At 52.3% G+C, this 19,292-nt stretch overlaps 1 protein-coding gene across 3 annotated transcripts in view; it reads right to left on the reverse strand.

The window, feature by feature from the left end:
- The window catches only part of TRABD2B (TraB domain containing 2B), a 216,777-nt gene that overhangs the window by 23,458 nt on the left and 174,027 nt on the right, over window positions 1-19,292 (reverse strand). For 2 of the 3 annotated variants that reach the window (XM_057500187.1, XM_036892944.2), the window contains exons 3-4: window positions 10,923-11,069; window positions 4,023-4,197 (exon numbers count right to left, since the gene is read on the reverse strand). In XM_057500187.1, coding sequence (XP_057356170.1) covers window positions 4,023-4,197; window positions 10,923-11,069 — 322 coding nt within the window. The remainder of the gene's footprint in view (window positions 1-4,022; window positions 4,198-10,922; window positions 11,070-19,292) is intronic. The other variant, XM_036892948.2, reaches the window with a different exon arrangement.

Below are 19,292 nucleotides of genomic sequence, written 5' to 3' on the forward strand. Positions count from 1 at the left end.
CAGAGACATCACAGACACTAAGGAAAGTAGTCTTCCGTGGGATATACCAAGTAAAAAGACACCCTTCTGACAAAATTGTCAACATTTCTGGTAATAATAGTAAGGGCACCAGGATGGGGAAAATGGCCTGGGACCCAAATAGCCAGGATTCAAGTTGAAGGTCTGCTTGCAGGGCCTTGAGGCAGCCATTCATCCCCTCTGGGCCTTAGTTTTCAACTGTAAAATGAGTATAATAAAACCCAACTCATGGTGTTATTGTGAAGATCAAAGGTGATGTTATCTAAGAGTTTGACATGGTGGCTGGCACAGAGCAGGGGTTTGTAGTATAAGATCCCTCCACCATGGTAGAGAGTTTTAACCTTATGATCTAAAATGAGCATATTTAGTACAATCAGATGAGGCAGGTGTATTAGCCTCATTTTACAGATGAAAGACTGAGGCTGTTGAAGGAGAAATGGTTTTCTCTGGCTCTTAGAGGACAGTGGTAGAGTCATGCTTCACACCTAAACATCCTTATTCCAAAGCTCTGATCCTTTGCATGGAATTCCTCTGTCGAGCAGAACAGAGAGGACAGTCTGCCATCAGCACTGAAAATCCCCTGCTGGGCTCTGGGCTCTCAGGGAGAGATTCTGGAGCAGGGGTGGGACAGGGAAGGGTCTGGATAGGCACTGGGGGTGAGGAGGCAGGCAAGAGGAGGTGCTCTCTTTCTCTTCCGCCTTAGGTTAGGTGGCCCCTACCCAAAGCTCTATAGCCATGCAGCCTGAGGCTGGCCTCTGAGGCTGGACTGTAGCAGAATGGCAGAATCTCAGCAGGGGCCTAGCTCAGACACCTGGTGGGGTTAGGCTTGGGTGGCCAGGGTGTCTTAGAAGTGTGTTTCTGTTTCATATGCTGTTTCCTAGAGACCCATTGAAACCGGATCTGAGACCTTTGCATGAGCAGACACATGTCTGGGGAATGGCTAGGCATGTCTGGTGGCAGAGACCCTCCCTCCCTCTCACAGCCTTGGGGTCCTCTGCCTTCTCTGAGGACTGGACAGGGGATGGACAGCAAGAGCCAAACTGACTCAGGTCCTCAGTGCCTGATGGTCTAGTCTTGAGATGGAACTACAGAGGCACCCAGAGAGGGCCTGTGGAGTGCAGTGGGTGTGTCTGCTGTTTGCTTACTGCTGAAGAGGGCTTTGCCTGTGTCTGCAGCTAAACTTCAGCTTGCCATAGGTTGTGGGGCTCAGGAGTTATACAGCCATAGAATGCAAAAAGGCAGGTGTGGACTTCTCTCACCACAGACTGCATAGACACGTCCATGCCAATAAACTGACAGTTACAGATCCGTTGAGCTGGCTCCCTGACTGCACCTAAGCACAGAGCCTATGGATCACAGCTCCCAGGCCCAAGAACCAGTTCTAGCTCTATCCCCAATTCACCATAGCTTCCCCTGTATCCTGGTCTCTGTGGACCTCAGTCTGCCCATGGGTATGATGAGGTGGGCAGGCTCACGCTTGGACGCTGAGTCTGGCTTTGGCATTTTTGAGTCGAGGGTAGATTTGTAGCACAGAGTGGGCCATTTGCTCCAGGCTCAGCTGAGCCAGCAGTGGCAGCTGCCAGCAAGATCTGCACACAGCTCCAGGCTTGCTGTTATTGGAGAAGGGGTCTCTGAGAGTTTAGGTGGAGCTCACATTGCCCTGACTTTACTCTGGTCTGTCCTAAGCTCACCAGGCCCAGAGGAGACCAGGATGGGAGGATTTGGTCAACATTACTCATTCGTTCATTCCTTCACTCATTCACTCTTTCATGCACTAAGCTCAAAACTTAGACACTACTGAAAACACAGGGATGATTAAGTGGTGCCTGCCCTCCAGAGCTCAAGCGCAGGTGGGAGACAGCTCCAGCCCTACTTGCCAGCTACACTGTGGGTAGCAGCAGCCTGGAGGCAGGGAGAGGAGGAGGAGGCTGGAGGTGATGGAGGCTTGGACCAGAACAGGATCCATAGGGATGGACAGAGTAGATGGGTGTGAGTCTTTTTGGTGGTCTGTTAACAGGACCTACCATGGACCAGCTGGATTCCAGAACTGGGGAACAAACAAGAGTTGGGCTTGACAACTGCCTGCTGGCCTGGTGCTTGAGTGGACATTTGTTTCCCCATGGCCTTGGGTTTTAGGAAAAGGAGGTCAGTGTCCTGGGCTGCCCCCACTGCTGTGATTCTCCTGTTTCTACAGGCTCTCCTGTTTCCTCACCCACAGGATGAGCTGGTGTTAGCTACCCCAAGGCCTGGGCAACTCTGGTCCTGGGCCCTGAGACAGGTGGGGCAGGGAGGCCCTGCCACTCGGGGTGGGGCATGTGGAATGCTAGGTCTCCTACTGGTCTCCCTCGGTGATCCGGCTCACCAGGGGCTTCTCCTTAGCCTGGCAGGGAGCCTGGGGACTGGTTAAGCTCAGAATGGCTCCCTGTTGGTAGTCAGTGGAATGGTGAGTGAGAGGGTGCTTTGGGGAGCTCTTCCCTGCATGTCACCAAAGCTATCCTGACACTTGTCAGTTCCCCAGAACTGTCCTGCAGCTGAAGAGTGGCCTGGCCTCTCCATGTGGTCAGTCCAGGTCCTACTCCTGCTTCCTCTCCCAAGTCCCACTATAGGAATCCCTCCCTTCTCTGAAAACTGTGTCCGATGGTTCCTGGAATCATCAGTGGCCCGAGCGAGTCCTGGCTACTTCTGCTCAGGTGAGCGCCCTGAGGCTGCAGGAGAGGAGGGGACTCACAGCAGTCCAGCCTGGACCCAGACTCTCTGCGTCCAGCTACAGGACGGGGCCCTCCCATGAGGCTCCCTTGCGCTGAGGGCTGCGGAGGAGGGAAGACAGGCCCAGACCCTTGGCTCTTGCCCTTCACGTATATGGGGTTGAATGGTGGCTGGGTGGGAAGGAGAGGCAGACCCCAAACAATGGGCTTCCCCCATTACAAAATCAGGACCATCCTGGGTTAGACCAACAGGCTTTATCCAATTCAGTCTGCCTGGGGCAGGTGGTGTGTGTGGGTAACGGGACCGGGAACGGAGGGACCAGAGGGCAGTGTGCACTCCCCAGGCGTGGGCCATCTGGATTCGTTCTCCCAAAATAGGAGATGATCTCAGTCCACCCAAACCGTGGCAACACAAGCAAGAAATACATATTTGTTATTGTAGCTCCAGAGCAAAAGCTGACGAATAAAGGAGGCAAATGAAACATCCTGGTGCCAACGTGGACATCGCGGCCATCAGCAGAGAAGGACATAGAGAAAGAAAGAGTGAGGGAGAAGAGGGAGAAAGAGCAAGGAGAGGGAGCAGGGAGGGGCGCTGAGCAAGACCCGCACCCGGGCATGTGGACGTCCCTCTGCACGAAGAGGTCAGAGCCCCCAGAAGAAGCCTCACGCTCATGGTCCGCACTGGGATGATCAGACTTGTGTTAATTGTCATGATGGTGATGATGACGGCAATGGTAGCTGCCATTTTGATCCAGCTATGTGGTAGGTTATTTCAATGTCATCACTAATCCTTACGACTCTCCTACGAGGTAGTTATTTTCAATGCATCAAATAGTTATTGCTATCACTGCCCATTCACAGAAGAGGGACTTGAGCCTTTGAGAAGGTGCCATGCCAAGGCCATGCAGCCTGGAGGGGCTGGGCTGGGATCTGGAGCCAGGACGCGGGGATGCCAGAGCCCGCCTTCCCCACCTCCAGGCCACATGGTCTTGGCCCTGGCTCTGCTGGTGGGCCACGGCTGGGCTGGGCACTGGGAGCTGGCTTCCGTTCTGGGCTCTCAACATGCCTCCCTGGGCACGAAGGGGCCTCAGAGGCTGTCCTGTTGGCCCGGGTCACTCCCCTTGCCCCTGGGGACTATTATGAAAGAACGCTTGACTAGAGGCAGGAAAAGTGCTTTGAGTCCCAGCTCTGCCAAGTGCTGCATGGCTTTTCCTGCTCCATTCTGGCCTCAACTGTCCCTTTATGAAGCAGAGGCCAGGAGAGGGTCTAACAAATCTCCCAAGCCACTCCAGCCCAAACCTGCTCCGAAGGCAAAGAAGCAGATCTTGTCTCCGTTCTCCTGCAGAAGCGCCATGACCCTCTTCCCCATCCGCTCATTCCTCTTGTAGATGAGCTCCTGGCGGAAGTAGCTGTCGATCTCCTGTGCTGTCACCTGCTCGTGTGGTGGCAGGGTGGTGTTGATAAAGTTGGGCAGCTGTAAAGGCAAGACAGAGGCTGCCTTCAGTTCTTCCTGGAACAAGGTAGGCTTCAAGTGAACACATACAGTCTGGGTGAGGTGGAGCAACTTACCTTTATTAAACCCTTACAATGGGCTATCTGTTTTGTATATGTTTTTTATCAGTTCCCAAACCCTTTGAGATGAATGCTGGGGTTTTAGTTTTACAAACAAAGAAAGCAAGGGTAGAAGGATCCAGAGGCATGTGCAAAATCACAAACTAATGGCAGAGCATGGATGAGAGCCCTGGACTGCCGCACTCCCACGTGTGCCACCTCTGTGTCACCACCTCGTTGAACCTCAGCTTCCAGATGCTGAGGTCCTGGGAGGCAGGACAGCACACTGCTCCCCACTGCTGCCACCACAACACTGAGCCTGGTGCTGGCACATAGAAAGAATCTGGCTTAGCAAGCTGGTACAGAGGGTCAGCTGAGCTGCCTGGTGTAGCAGAAAAGCCATGGGGTACGGGATCAGGCTGACCTGGGTTCCAGGCTCTGTTCTGACACTGTGTGACTTTGGCCAAGTTGCTTAAATTTTCTGAGCCTCAGTTTCCTCATTTGGAAGGTGGGACTGACAATATTGTGGGGATTACATGAGGCGATGGGTGTGGTCATGGGCTACATTCAGCCCACCCCACACTACAGAGATGAGCTGAGGGGTCACAACCTTCGGCTTTCTCAGTGCTTGGGCCCTGGGTGGTCACCATCTGTCACCACTACCATCTCCCATCCCCAACTCCTCTAGTTCATAAAACATAACCCAAATCTCTCCATCCCTCCTCAAGAACTTAAAACTCCAGGACTATGGCTTCCTCCCATAAGGATGTCTTGTTCAACGGCCTGACTTGGAACTGTTGAGATTTCTTAGCTCTGGGCCCACCATCCAAGTGCAGCTCCCTGGCCCAGGGGAAGCATCACTGACATGCTCTTGAATGAGGCAGAGAGCTACTTGGGTTCAGGGACATGGCCTCTGTCATTCTTGGGCCCCAGCACCTGGCACAAAGTAGGTGCCCAGGGCAGGTTTCTGGCCCCTTGGCCATAAGGTGGTGCTACTGCTCCTCACCACATTCCCTCCACCTGTGCTCTTCCACTCCCAACACTGTGTCTTCCTGACCTGATGTCTGGTCCGGGGGTTCCAGCACCCCCAAGGTGGGTGGGGACTGAGAGGAAGCCACGGACCATTGAGAAAACTGAGGCGGAGGGTCAGAACATATTCTCTTTCCCTGAAACCTGTCAATGTCATTCCAGTCTCCAAGGTCTTATGTGCAGGATGTGTTCCAACTGGTGTCTCTTCCTCCATTTCTGTCTTTATTAATCCAGGCATAAAGCACAGGACATGAGGCCTGCTGGCTGATGGGCTAGCTAGATGGAGAGTCTGCATGAGGAGATTAAATTCCTGCAGGTATTAGCACCCAAGGGTCATGTGGCTCAGCCACATGGCTTCTAGAGCCACTGATAAGTTGTCAACACTCTTTCTGAGGCAAATGGAGATGTCAATGGAGGCTGAACCTTGGGAGACTCAGAGGGGGCCAAGACATCTGTCTCTGATATCTGCTGGCCACAGACCAGTGCATTCCCTAGAAGGAAAGGGGAGAGGTTTCCTGCCAGAAAGGTCTGATTTGGTGTTTTAGGATGACAAGATATGACTGGAGCAACCTAACTTGAGCAATGCACAACCTGCATAGCTGTATGTGGCAACCTGCCTGTGCCCAGCCCGGGCCAGCAGAGTTGGTGCCCGAGCACTATTTGGCAACTTGATAAATGAGGGAATGGAGTTCCTAGCCCCTCCACCAACCGTTGGAGGGCTGATTGACAGCCCTGACAAAACAGGCTATACTTGAACTTGGTATAGCTCTACAAAAGGAAACACTGCAGGATTCTCATTGTGGGGGCAGGGAGGGGGTGCGGTGGGGGTGGGTGGGCTGTGGCTCTGATAGAGGCTATGGCCCAGCAGGATTATTTCTGGTAACATAGCCTTTACAGTCTTCTCTCCATTCCTGAGTATGAGCAAGAATGTGGGATGATGTTGTACCAACAAATAAACATTTGTTCAGTCAGTGAATGAATGAGTGAATGAGTGAATGAGTGAGCTGAGAGGCTGGAGAGTTACAGTGGGTATAAAAGTGGGTCCTGAAGTCAGCTAGCCAGGACAACTTGGGCTGGAATTCCTCTTTGGCTGCTTACTAGCTGGAGGCCTCTCTATAACCAGCAAGTTACTTGGACTCTCCAGGACTCAGTTTCCAAATTGGTAATATGTGGGTAATATATGTTCTTGTAGGAACTATAGGAGCTCAGGTTTGGAAAGTGCTTAGCACAGTGCATGGCACAAGGAAGTCTTGACTAAACATCTGCTTTGAACAACTAGCCTGGGGATGGGGCTGGCTTCCTCAGCTTTCCGGAAGCTGCAGTGAGGGGGGTGCTGGGCAGGGGACAGAGACTAAGATGACAAGTAGAGGCTTTCAGAACCATCAGAGAGCCATGAAGGCAGCATTCTTTTTCCCTTCCCTTCTGCAAAGAGTCCAAGCAGACTTCTCCTCTGCTTCCTGACAATGAATGTGCATTTGTGGAACGATGGATCTCCATTCATTCCTTAGTGAGCTAAAGACATTTTAAAAGGACAAGAACCAGAAAGGTCAATGTCAAAGCTGTGAAGAAACTGGGCTAGACACTTGGGTTCCCTGGGCTCCCCAGCTGCTGGCTAATGTCCTCTGCACATTTCATGCTGATGGGCCCTGGCTCCATGCCAAGGATGGGGCCCAGATTTAGCCCAGGGCTGGGATGGGAGCAAATTAATGATGTCATTAGACTTGTTGGGAGCCTTAAATCTCCTGCGACAAGGTTAAGTGCAGGATGCATGATAACATTTTAAAGAGGAAACGTCAGGCTCCCCAGGACCCTAGAGTGTTGGGTCTGAGATAGGTTGACGAGAAGTGGGGCAGGCAGAGCTGGGGTGGGGCCACGGGGAATGACTTCAGCATAGGATCCCCTGACCTACGACTAGGGCTGGGGCAGGTCTGCATGTCAAGGGCTCAGGTCTGCTGATTTCTCTGACCCCAGCAGCTTCATCTTTTGTCTTTATCCCCTCCATCTAACAGACACCTCTGAGAACCTCCCTGGCCAGGCCGTGTCAGGCTAGAGAGCCCCAGAGCCCCCTCAGACAGCACCCTCAGTCTGCTGCCCTGGATGAGGCTCACAGCCCGGTGGGGGCGTAGAAATACTTTGAGAAGGCAACGAGGGGTGTGGGCGCCTGGAGGACACACCTAACAGGGTGACCACATGCCTCGGAATATTCAGGACAGTCCAGGTTCATGGCTAGGGTAGATTAATCCTTGTCTGTTAATTATTCTGACTCTTAATTATGTTTGATTTTTCACTCTCAAAAGTGTGCATATGGATGATAAATATATGGCTGCTCTACACCAAACACAAGCTGGGGGCTCAGACAAGGCTTCCAGGGGACAAGCCTCTGGATCAGCCTGCTGACTTCAGGGTCCTGATGGTGTAGGGAACCTGGGAGCTGCAGGAAGCTGGGGCTTCAGTCACTTCCGAAGGTGGGGTCGGGGGGGGTGGGGTGGGGAGGCAAAGTGGGTCAAGGCTACGGTGCATCTGGTCCCTGTGCCCTATCCTGGTCCTGCACCTATCCTGCCCCAGTCTCCAGAGGCTGCTCCATTACCCTCTGCGCTGCAGCCAGAGGCATCTTTCTGACCATGTCATCCTCCAGCTTGAACACTGCAGGGTTTCCACCCCTCAGCAGGCATTCTCACACCTAAATGATCTGCCCTCTGCTCTGTAGATCATTCCTTGGGAACTTCCACTTTTTTGTGATCCCACTAGGCCACCTGCTCTGCCTACCAACCCTCCCTCTGACCCCACCTTGTGGACCCCACTCTCAAGCTTAGCTCCAATATCACTTTCTCCCTGAAGCCTTTTCCAGGTACAGGTGGTGACTGTACCTCTACAGCCTTTGTGACCTCAGCCCGCAAGAGCCTTCAGGCCTCCAGCTGCAAATGCAGCCCCATGTCTCCCAGACTCATCTTCAGTGCACGGGCCTGGATTTAGCCTTGCTGCCTTGATACTAGGCTCTTCTGTGTCTGGGGCAGGGCTGCCTAGACCCTCCCTTGAGGGTTAGGCTCTGCCTGTGCACCCCTGGGTGCAGCCTGCATTGCTATTCTAATCGAGGCAGACCAGTCCACCTGTACCCACTGTCCCCCTTCAGGAACAGGCACTGCCAGGGACCCCTGATGCAGTTCACCCACCAGAGACACATCAGTGGTTCTGGACACAAGCTCAAAATCAGCTTGCCATGCTGAGGTCACCGCTTTCCTCTGCCTCTCAGCTTAGTGTCAGACACAGCTGGGCCAGGGCCTTGCCAGCGTCCTGCACACCCTCTCCCCAGCCCAGCCCTATCTCGGCCAGGCCATTCTGAGTGATTACCACATCTCCCTCTGCCGCAGAGCTAGCTGGCTCCCCAGCCTCTCCCCCAGTGCATGACACGGGGGCGGGCTCTGTCACAGGGTGGATGGCTAGTGAAAAGCCTATGAGCCTTGTGGTGTCCGGGTTCTTCTCTCCTCCCTCCCTCCTTCACCACGAAGAGTCAGAGTTCCCAGAATCCTGAGCCTCCTCCGGCAGCGTCTCTGGACTCTTCCTCTTTTACTGTCCACAGTACACCAAGCACAACACACTCCTGCAGTCATTCCTGTGACCGTTGCTTGTTGATGCTCAGTAATGTGCCAGGCCATGTGCGGGGCACCAGGGACTAAGGGGAGCAACACACTCTTGCCTCGAGGGACTCAGGGCCTAGCAGGGCAGCATGCACACAGAGCATCACGGCCGGTCCCTGGCCATGCCTCCTGTCCAGACTCTCACCCTCCTCCTGCTCATTCTCACCTCCAGCTTGTGCACATGTGGTTTCCTCTGCTGGAACCTTCTTCCTCCTCCTGTCTGTGGCCAATTTAGGTTCTTCTCTGACCTCTCAGCTTATAGGAATCTTTCCTTCTCTCCCAAGCCCCAGCCCCTACCCCCAAGCCTAGCTAAATTCCTGCTCCCGCCACAGGCAACAAGTGCATCTCCTTCCCTCATGGCAAGGATCCCATTTTGGTGCAATTCCTTATCGAATCTCCCCATCTCTCCTCTGAGATTGTCAGCCTGACGAGGGCAGCTGTCTCTGGTTCCTCTCCCCTATACCCCTTTCACAGCACTGTGGCTGGCATTTATAAATGATTTTGTTCATTCATTCATCAAACAAGTATTTACTGAGTTCTGCTCTGTGCCAGGCACCATTCAAGCAAGTTGGGATATATCGATGAATACAACAGACCCAATTCCCTGCCCTCAGGGATGCATGGTGGGGAAGGCAGGCAATAAAGAATCACTACTCAATGAATCAAGATATAAAAGTGTGTGAGAAGATGATAAAGGCCATGGGGAAAAAATGAAGCATAATAAAGGGGTTGAGAGTATAGGAGTGGGGGTCAGGTTGTAATTCTAGGAGGGGTAGTTGGGGTCTGTCTCACTGAACAGTGATAATTCACTTAAATCTTGAAGGCAGATAGGAAGTGAGCCATAGTGATAATCAGGGAAGGGCATTCCTGGCAGAGGGAACAGCCAGTGAGAAGGTGAAGGAATGTGCCAGGTGGGAACAGCAGTTAGTTCCATGCAGGTGGAGTGGTGTGTGTGTGTGTGTGTGTGTGTGTGTGTGTGTGTGTGGTGGAAAGACATGGAGCTGGGGGTAGGGGAAAACCACAGGGCCACGCAGGACACTGTAGAAACTCTGGCTTTTACCCTGAAAGAAATGGGGAGCCATTGCAGAGTCCTGAGTGGGGATGTGGTCTGCCCTAACCTCACTGCTTCTTGAGTGCATGGACAATCAAGCACTATGAAGCAGAAAGCACAGGGGGCTAGTGGTGCCGGGAGAATCCCTAACTCTATGTGGGGTTGTCAGGGAGGGTTTCTCTAGGGAGGTAACATTTGACCATGGCCAGGTGAGCAGAGAGCAGGAGGGTGGAGCTGAGCTCAGGCACCAGCGAGAAAGGGCGAACTACTCTGGGGAAGAGCTACAAGTGGCCCAGGTCGGCAGAGCAAGGCCTGTGCGGTGGGGACCCAGGCTGTGACAGTCAGCAGGGCTCAGGACCCAGAGAGCCTCGAATTCTGGATGAAGTATCTTGGAATTTATCCTGGGAAATGGGGAGGCCTGGTCGAGCTGCTCAGCTCCTTGGGGTCCTCTTCACTGTCTGTCCAGCCTGGTGGCAATCTTTCCCCTAGGTCTTGAATCAAGGCCCGTACCCTGGGCTGGACTCAAGCCTAGGCTCTAACTGTGGGCTTTTCCCTCCCTGGGCTTTAATTTCCCTGGATGTTGAACTGAACCCCTCAGAGGCCCCTCTATTGTTACCAGTTTCTAGGGTCTAGGCCAAAAAGCCACACACACCAAGCTCAAGTGTTGCTCTTGATAACTTGATAACTCAACAGCTAATAAGTCGTGTGGCTTTGAGCAAGTCTCTTCACCTCCCTGAACCTCAGTTTCCCCATCTGTAAAATGGGATACCCATAGCTCCTGCTTGCCATGGCTAGAGGGAAGATTGCATGCAAGGAGGCTGCACACATCTGGCATGCAGTGGGTGTCTAATAAACACCAGGTGGGTTCATATAGGCCTGGCCTTTGGAACTGGGGACCCAGAGGCTATCCAGGCTGGAGGAGGGAAGCCTCACCTGGGATGTGTCGTGGTTGAAGATGACAGCATTGAGATCCCCGCAGTTATAATGCTTGATGAGGTCCTCCGTGGTGTAGGGTGCCTGCAGGCTTCCTGCCCGCACACTCTCGTGCTGCAGCAGGGTCTGGTTCAGGGCAAACAGAACCTGGAAAGGAAAGGCAGTAGAATAAGGGTTGTGCTCAGGGACCCTGGCTGAGGTCTCTGACACCTCCAGGACCGGCCCTCCCCACCTGGACTTCGGGCAACAGGCCTTGAAACACAGAAGGTGTCTGGGGCCTGGCAGCAGCAAGCAGAGCCTGAATGTTTCCTTATTTCCTACTTTTTACTCACTGGCCTCTTAACACATTCAACCTGCTCTCAGCTCCAGCCCTTTGCCCACACAGGTCCCCAGTTCCAGCTATTAATGTCTTATCTAATAATGTGGCAAAACCAGAACCTTGCTTGTGTCTGGGTTTTGGAATGATGGATGAGTTTTTCTTTTGACTCCTTTCTTTTCCTGTGCTTAGAAAAGTTCTAGAATGAGCACAGACTAATTCTGTAAGCAAAAGCACTCCCAAACAAACCAAAACAAACAGAAAGCCCACTTATGTCAAGATCCAACCCAAAGGCTACCTCTTCCAGAAGACGCCCTCACACCAGGCCAAGGGCCTAGGCGCCCAAAGGCCCCAGCAGCTGGTGCTCTGAGGCAGAGCCACACCTCCACTCAGCACATGCTTCCTCAAGTGCCTGTGGGCTCGGGCCACCATGCCGGGCCCCGGGGACACAGCTGGGCTCCAGCCAGACCTGCCAGGCATCAGGATCACTTGGAGCGCTATATAAATATCTCAGATGCCCAGGCCCAACCCCAGACCTGGAATCTCTGAAGTAGAACCCAGGATATGTATTTTCAACAGGCTCCCTGGGAACTTCTTTGGTGGTTTGATTGCTGCTTGCATTTGAGGACCATGGCTCTACAGAACATGGCTGTCTGAGGTGCAAGGGCCCTGGGAGATTATCTAAAATGTCCCATTTCAGATGGGGAGGCTGAGGCCCATGAGGGGAAGGGACTTCCTCTCTTCTGCAGAGCTGGGACAAGCTAGCTTCTAGCAACAATGTATCCCAGACTCCACTGGCCAACAAAAGGGAGGAGCATGACCACTTACTTGGGTTCCTTGGCACAGAAATAGGCGAAAACATGTTGCAATTCCCATGCAAAAGGTCAGGGGGCAGTCTCAGGCCATCTGACCTTGCTGTTTGGGCAGCCCCAGTCTGTCCATCAGTCCTCAGGCCCAGCTCATTCTGTTTGAACACCACCCCCAGCCTCTTGGTCTGCACCAGTTCAGGTCCAGCATCCCTCACTGGGTCCACTGCAACCTGTTCCCTCCCTGCCAACCTCTACCCACACCTATCCCATATTCCTTTGCCATATTCATCTTTTAAAAGCATAAATCTGGCAGTATCTTCCTCTTTTTTGCTCAAAACTTTCCAGGTGCAGTTTGCTCTCAGGATAAAGGCCCAGCTGTTCAGCAGAGCCTGCAAGGCAGTGACCTGGACACTGCTGTGGTCAGTGACCTCATTTCCTACCCAGCCCTTGTGTCTCCAAATGCTCACTGCTCAGCAGTCTTCTGTCTCTGCTCTTTGTATGTGCTATTCCCTGGCACGGAAAAACTCCCACCTCCCTTCTCCACTTGCAAATTGACTTGGCCTTCCAGAATCTTCTTGGATGTCTCCTCAATGAAGCTTCTCTGATTACCTGGGTTAGGCCCCTTCCTGGGGCCCTTAACAGTCTCCCTGTATGGCAGACTGATACAATAATAGTCCCAAACCTTAAACCTTCCCTGTATTCATCCCTTGGCTCTGGAACACTGTAGCACCTTCCCATTCTGACTGCCCTTGCTTATGGCCCATGAGATGTTAGTAGCCATTATAAACAGAAGCCTGCAAAACACCAATATGCTGCTGCTGCCTCTTGCACCCTCACCGTTGCCCTGAGAGCAGCTCAGGCCAGCCTGCTGGAGGGTGTGAGACATGTAGGGCAGAGTCAGACTGCTTCTCTTGTCCCACCAAGGCCACCCTACTCCAGCCAATAGCTAGCTGGCTCCCAGACACATGGGTAAGCCCAGACAAGCCCAGCAGAACCTACATGAGATAGAACCAGACACCTGAGCAAATACTTTCTGCTGTGGCTACAGACAATACAGTTATGGGGATAGATAAGTGTCCACTGTGCTTCCTTCCACCACGGCCTGAACATTAGATTGTAACTGCTTTTCAGCTACCTGTCTCTCCCATTAGGCAATGAGCTTCTTGAAGACAGGAAGTGCATCTTATTCATTTGTGTATTTGCAACTCAGGACGGTTCCCTGTAAAGAGATGGTATCACCCCAACCTTTCCTTAGCACCTTAGTGCCTCCTTAGTGCCATGTGCTGTGGTCACTTTGTAGTTCAAGGCTGCCTATTGAGCCCTTCAGACTAGCCCTTAGAAGTTGGGCACTCTGCATGCCACCACAACATGGCAGAAGTTCCCACCAGTGACATAAGCCACGTGGTTTTGGAACATAACCTGAACAGAAACTCTTGCTAGGTATACAAAAGTCTGGCCAAAATACTGACATGGGCAATGGGGCCAAGTTTGCTGCTGTGAGATCACCTCTCGCTTTTGTTGCTGGCAGGCAGGAGAGCTGGGCTGTATTGGGATACCACAGCCCAGGCTGTCCCCCTAATGAGCTGGCTGGTGATGAGGTCAGATCCCACGTCCAGGCCTTCTCCCAGCTCTGGCCACCACCCTGAAATCGATCTGTAGCCACCTGGTGTGGAGTGCTGATGGCAGCGTGGAAGCTGGGAATGGATCACAGGAGGCTGTGGCCCTGCTGCTGTGACATCACTAAGGTAACAGGCACCTCCTCCCACGTGGCACATGCCTTGGATGGAAGAGTTTGTGTTGAGCTGGGGTGTTCTGCTCTGGGGCGCTGGACACACAGCCTTCCTGTGACTATGCCTGACCACTGCAGATGCCTGCTGCTCCTCGGAGTCAGCACCTCCTGGCTGGTGAAGGACCTTCCTAGACACATGGAGTCCCTTCTGCGGTCATGTGGCTCTTGTGGAGCTGGGAGGTGTTCTAGCAAATTAAGCGTGTTACAATCTGTAGAGTGCTGAGAACAGTTCTGGCATGTAATAAGGGCTGGATAAAAGCTTGGAAAATAAAGCTAGGAAGAAAATAGTTAGACCTGAGCCTTCCCAGATTGGAGCTGGAAGGGCCCTTAGAGGTCATCTAGTCCCATGGTTTTTTAAACCTTTTTGGCCATGGAATCCTTTCTCTTTATTATTGTTTTCTGAAGGAACCTTACTTGGAACTCAGTATGTGGAGCAGATAAAAATGGAAACTTCCCTGACTGATGAAAGGGAGACAGAAGCCTGGCCTGAAGTCCAGCCTGCTCAATGCCCCCTGCAACAGGGACTCCAAGGCTTCTCTGTGGGACCCATGGGTGCCCTGGAGACCAGTTTGAGAACCAGTGATCTTATTCTGTGCCCTCACCATACAGAAGAGGAGAGGAGACAGGGGGCAGGATGGGGCTTGCCCAGGGCCACACAGTGAGTGGGGGGCAGGGCAGGCTCAAAGCTGAGTCTCCCATTGCCCAGATCAGGACCCTTTGCAGGGCCCCACTCCACAGTGTGGGACTGGATTTCTGAATGTCCACTGCTACAGCTCACATTTGTCTCACAAACACTGCCACAGCCATTTTCTTTCTGGAGCCTTGTGAAATAGCCAGAGAGAGCTGGGAAGTATTTACTATCAGCATGTTGCACACAGGAAACAGAGGCCAGCGTGTCACAGCCAGAGTGTGGTGGGGCTGGACTGAAGCCGAAGCCTGTCATCCAGGTGGGATTTGTTGCCTCTCATAGACCCTCCTGCTTTTCTTGGTCTCGTCATGTACCCAAGGAAGTGTTCATGTCCGGTAATTCCCTGCTGCCTGCCTGTCTGGACTGAGAGCTTGGTGAGGGCAGGGAGCTCACTCACAGCTGAGCAGCAGACAGTTGGGAACCGCTTCGGGAGGAAGGGTGCTGCCCCTGACTCACATGACCCCTTGCATCGTATCCAGCCTTTGCAGTTCATGAAGCATTCATCATCTATTTAGTGCTGGGCTCACTATGTTTATTGAGCACCTACTATGTGTCAGGAACCCTCTAAGCTCATATTAACTTACTAATCTTTAGAGCAAGTGGGAAGCAAGTTTAGTATTAGCTCCATTTCATAGATTTAAAAAAACGTAGCAGAGACATTACATAACTCACCAAAGGTGACAGAGCTGCAGAGAGGGGTGGGACATGCATTTGGGACTGGGCATTCGGCCCTGGAATGCGTCCTCGTCCTCTGAGTTATCCACTGCTGGGGTGCCTCCCTCTGCTCTCCCTGGGAGAGAGGCAGCAGGGACGGAGTCCCTGCTCACAGACAGGAAACCAAAGAAGGAGAGGTAAGAGAGGGGCTCAGGGCCACATGGCTTGTAAAGGACGGAGCTGGGATTTGAAATGATGTCTGTCCGCCTCCACCCCAGGTTCCCACAACCAGAACTTCAAATATGTGCTCCTTCACGAGTGTTCTTGGTGCTTCCAACATGCATAGGGAAGCTACATTCACTCATTCTTTCAATGAACATTTACTTTCTGGGATCTGGGGTTGACAGATTAACTGGACTTGGCTTCCGCCCACGTAGAGCTCACTGTCGAGGGAGATGTGCCAACTGGCCATGACAATGGAGGGTGGTAAGTGGGGTCCCTCAGGCCCTGTGCACAGGCACAGAAGTGTCCTGCCCTGATTTCTGCCTCCCTCCCTTTACCGTGAATTCCCAAGCCTGGCACTACTCACAGGCTCCCAGGCCCCCATGCCTTCGGCTCCCAGCCACTTTAGAATAACAAACCCTCCTCCTCTGAAGCCTCGGTGGCCCACTCTAGGATAATGTTTATGATAAGGCTTTGACATGGAATAACAAACACTGGGTGAAGGCTAGAGCTGCCTCACTCCCGCTGGATGGTGGGTGTGGTGGCCCAGCCATCAAGATGCCCTAAGCTCCCGAGTGGCTCCCCTCACCAGTGCTCACTAGCCTGGAGCTGGCCCAGGAGCTGGTTGGCAGAACATAGGCCTAGAATTTAAACATCTTCAAACACAGGCTTAGGACGGAGTGCAGCAGGCACCAGGAGGGTGGGGAGAGGTTTGTTGTTCCAGACTAATCTAGTAAACAGTCCTGGATGGGCTGGGATGGTGACTACCAAGGCCTTGTGTTCATTGCTGGCCCAGCAGTGTCATTGTGAGGACAAGGCAGAAGGACCCCCTTTTTCAGGAAGGATATTGGGACCCAGAGCTCCTTAGGACAGGACAGGCTCTCAGACTGGGGTTCTGAGATGGAAGATAAGCCCTTCTCATTGACCCTGCAGCACAGAAATCACAGCAAAGGCCCCCCACCCACTCAGCAATGCCTACTGAGTACCTGCTGTGTGCCAGGCACTGTTCTAGATGCTGGGGATTTAGTTCTCTAATTAAAAACTGACCCAAATCCTGCTCTCACTGAGCTTACCTACTAGGGGTGTAAACAGAGAATAAACAAAATGATTAATAAACTATTAATACATAATGAGTTAGATACACAGCAGTGATTCCACTGAACTGGAAATCAAGCCTGCCCCCTGGCCCTTTGGTGCTCCTCATGCCCCTGAATCAGGCCAAGAAGGGAGACCCTGTGCATCTGGAGTGACTGATGCTGACCACCAGGGGAACCTGAGCGCCGCCCCACAAGCGAGGGAACAAGAGTGTGTCTGCAGACAGGTGACCCCTGAGGCCTCTTAGTGTTTACCCCACCCTGAGAGGAACTAGTATCAGCGGGGACCTGGAACAACCCAGTCCAGGCAGGACGACTAACAGTCCGGACCCTTCAGGAGTGAAGGTTTGGGCCACCTGCCAGGTGTGACCCCTGACCAGCAGAGGCACTTGCACGAGGCCAAGGAAACAGTCATGGCCATGGTGGTAGAAGGTAGTAGTAAACACCAGCTCTGACCAATGACCAGTTACAGAAACAAGGACTTATTGTCAGGAGTATTGTTTCTTTCATTTGTTATGTGTGTTGTAGAAACTGTTTTCTTTCTCTTCTTTTTCCTTCTCTCCCATCCTGTGACCTAAGACATACTGACTTTATATCACAGTATTTAAGAAATGTTAACTTTGCATCATAGTATTTCATTGATGGTGCATGAGGGAGAAGAGCAAATACTACCCAGAGACTTGCATCCTGGTCTGGTGAAGGCATTAGTGCATTTTGATAGTACGCAGGATCGTTGTTACCATGTTAGGTGGAATTATGACCTTGTTATTGTCTGTATTTGGAGGCTAAGTATGGTTTAAAGAGATGCTCGTGGGTGACAAGTTGACAATGGGTAGACTTGTGGTGGTAATTTTATCTGTCAGCTTGGCTAGGCCATGGTACTCAGATATTTGGTCAAACACTAGTCTAAATGTTTCTGTGAAGACACTCTTTAGAGGAGATTAACATTTAGATCAGTAAACTTTGAGAAAAACTTATTTTGCTTTATAATAATTGGATGAGGGTGGCCCTCATCCAGTAAGTTAAAGGCCTTAAGAGAAGAAGACCACCTTCTCTCCAGGGAGGGAATTCTGCTAGAGACTGCCTTTGGACTTAAACTGCAGTGTTATCTCTTCTTCCCTGGGTTTCCAGCCTGCCAACCTACCCTGCAGATTCTGGCTTTGCCAGCCTCCACAATGAGTGAACCAGTTCCTTCAAATTCATTGGTTCTGTTTCTCTGGAGAAGCCTGACAAATGCAGAATGCTCTAGAGAGAAAATAAAGCAGGACGGGGTGGTGGGGAATGATAAGGGAAGGGGGACAGCAGGTGCAAAGGCCCTAGGAATATGTGAGAAGCAGATGCCAGGGTGGCTGGAGCTGAGTAAACCAGGGGTAGAGTGATGGAAGATAAGGTCAGAGCATGCCAGGTTCCATGGCCATTGTAAGTATGTGGAAAATCCATCCCCTCCCATAATCCTTCCAGAGAAGGGATTGTTATCCTTATATGACAAATGAGGAAACTGAGGCCTTGAGGCTGGAGATCTTGCACAAGGTCTCATGTTGAAGAACTGGGAGCTGGCAATCAAACCCTCCCATAATCCTTCCAGAGAAGGGATTGTTATCCTTATATGACAAATGAGGAAACTGAGGCCTTGAGGCTGGAGAACTTGCACAAGGTCTCATGTTGAAGAACTGGGAGCTGGCATTCAAACTCAGATCCAGTTGACAAGGCCTAGTTCTCTCTGCAAACCTGGGCCTGAGCTGCTAAGCCACTTCCACCCAACCATTGGTAGGAAGAGCAGACATAAATAGACAAATAGGGGCCCACGTACAAGGCCCCAGTATGCAGTGGCCAGCTGAGGAGGAGGAGGGTTGCTAGGACCTAGGCATGGGGCCTGGTCAGAGCTGACATGTGAAGAAAGGAAAGAGGGCACTGTTGCCAAGGTGACCCAGCTGGCATATGGCCTCCCCCTGTCACTCTTCTCCTGGGCCTGACAGAACCTCTGTTGGATCCTCATTTGTGCAGAGCTCTTCTCCCAGCCTCCTGACCCTGTCCTTGCCCTGCTCTGCCTGGAAGCCTCTTTCCCCCACCCGTTCACACTCCCTCTTCACATGGCAGCAGAGGTTCCTTCCTCAGGATGACTTCCCCATGCTGTGGCCTGGGCAGGTTCCCTGTTAGTGTCCCCAAGGCACCTGACACTTCCTGGGCCCTTGCATTGCCCTGGCCCTTCTGTTAGTGCTCAGCCCTCCTGCTTGGCAGTGATGCTCCGAGGGCAGGCAGATAGCCTGACTTGGTCATGGCTGTTTCTCCAGAGTGGAGCACAGTGCCTGACACTTACACAGTAAATGACTCAGGAATACTTGTAGAATGAATGAATGAATGAATGAAAAGCTGAATAAGTCACCCATCCCAGGACGCCCATCATGAGCAGCTCTCTGCCAGGACACAGAGCTGGGAGAGCTGAGCCCCTGGACCCTGGGCCACATCAGTCTGTCAGTACCCTGGGTTTGGGTGGAGGGCAGCCCTGCTTCACAGGAAAGTTTCTCCAGTCTGGGGGAGATTTCCTCAAAGGTTAGAGCCCCTCACACTCTGGCTGCGGTTTATTTATTTATTCTCCTTGCCCCATTGACAGCACAAAAGCAATGCCGACTACTTCCCTGCTTCCTGTTCAGGATTCTGAGTCCCCTGGGCCTCCAGCACAGAATCCTGTCTCCGGACACTGGACTACTGAGCAGCAGGCATCCAAATAAACACAAGGTTTCCTGGAGCCAGGAACTGGCTCTGGGCTGGTAAGCAGGACCAGAGATCTGGTCTCCACC

The sequence above is a fragment of the Manis pentadactyla genome, chromosome 4, assembly GCF_030020395.1.
Source record: "Manis pentadactyla isolate mManPen7 chromosome 4, mManPen7.hap1, whole genome shotgun sequence".
Classification (NCBI taxonomy): domain Eukaryota; kingdom Metazoa; phylum Chordata; class Mammalia; order Pholidota; family Manidae; genus Manis; species Manis pentadactyla.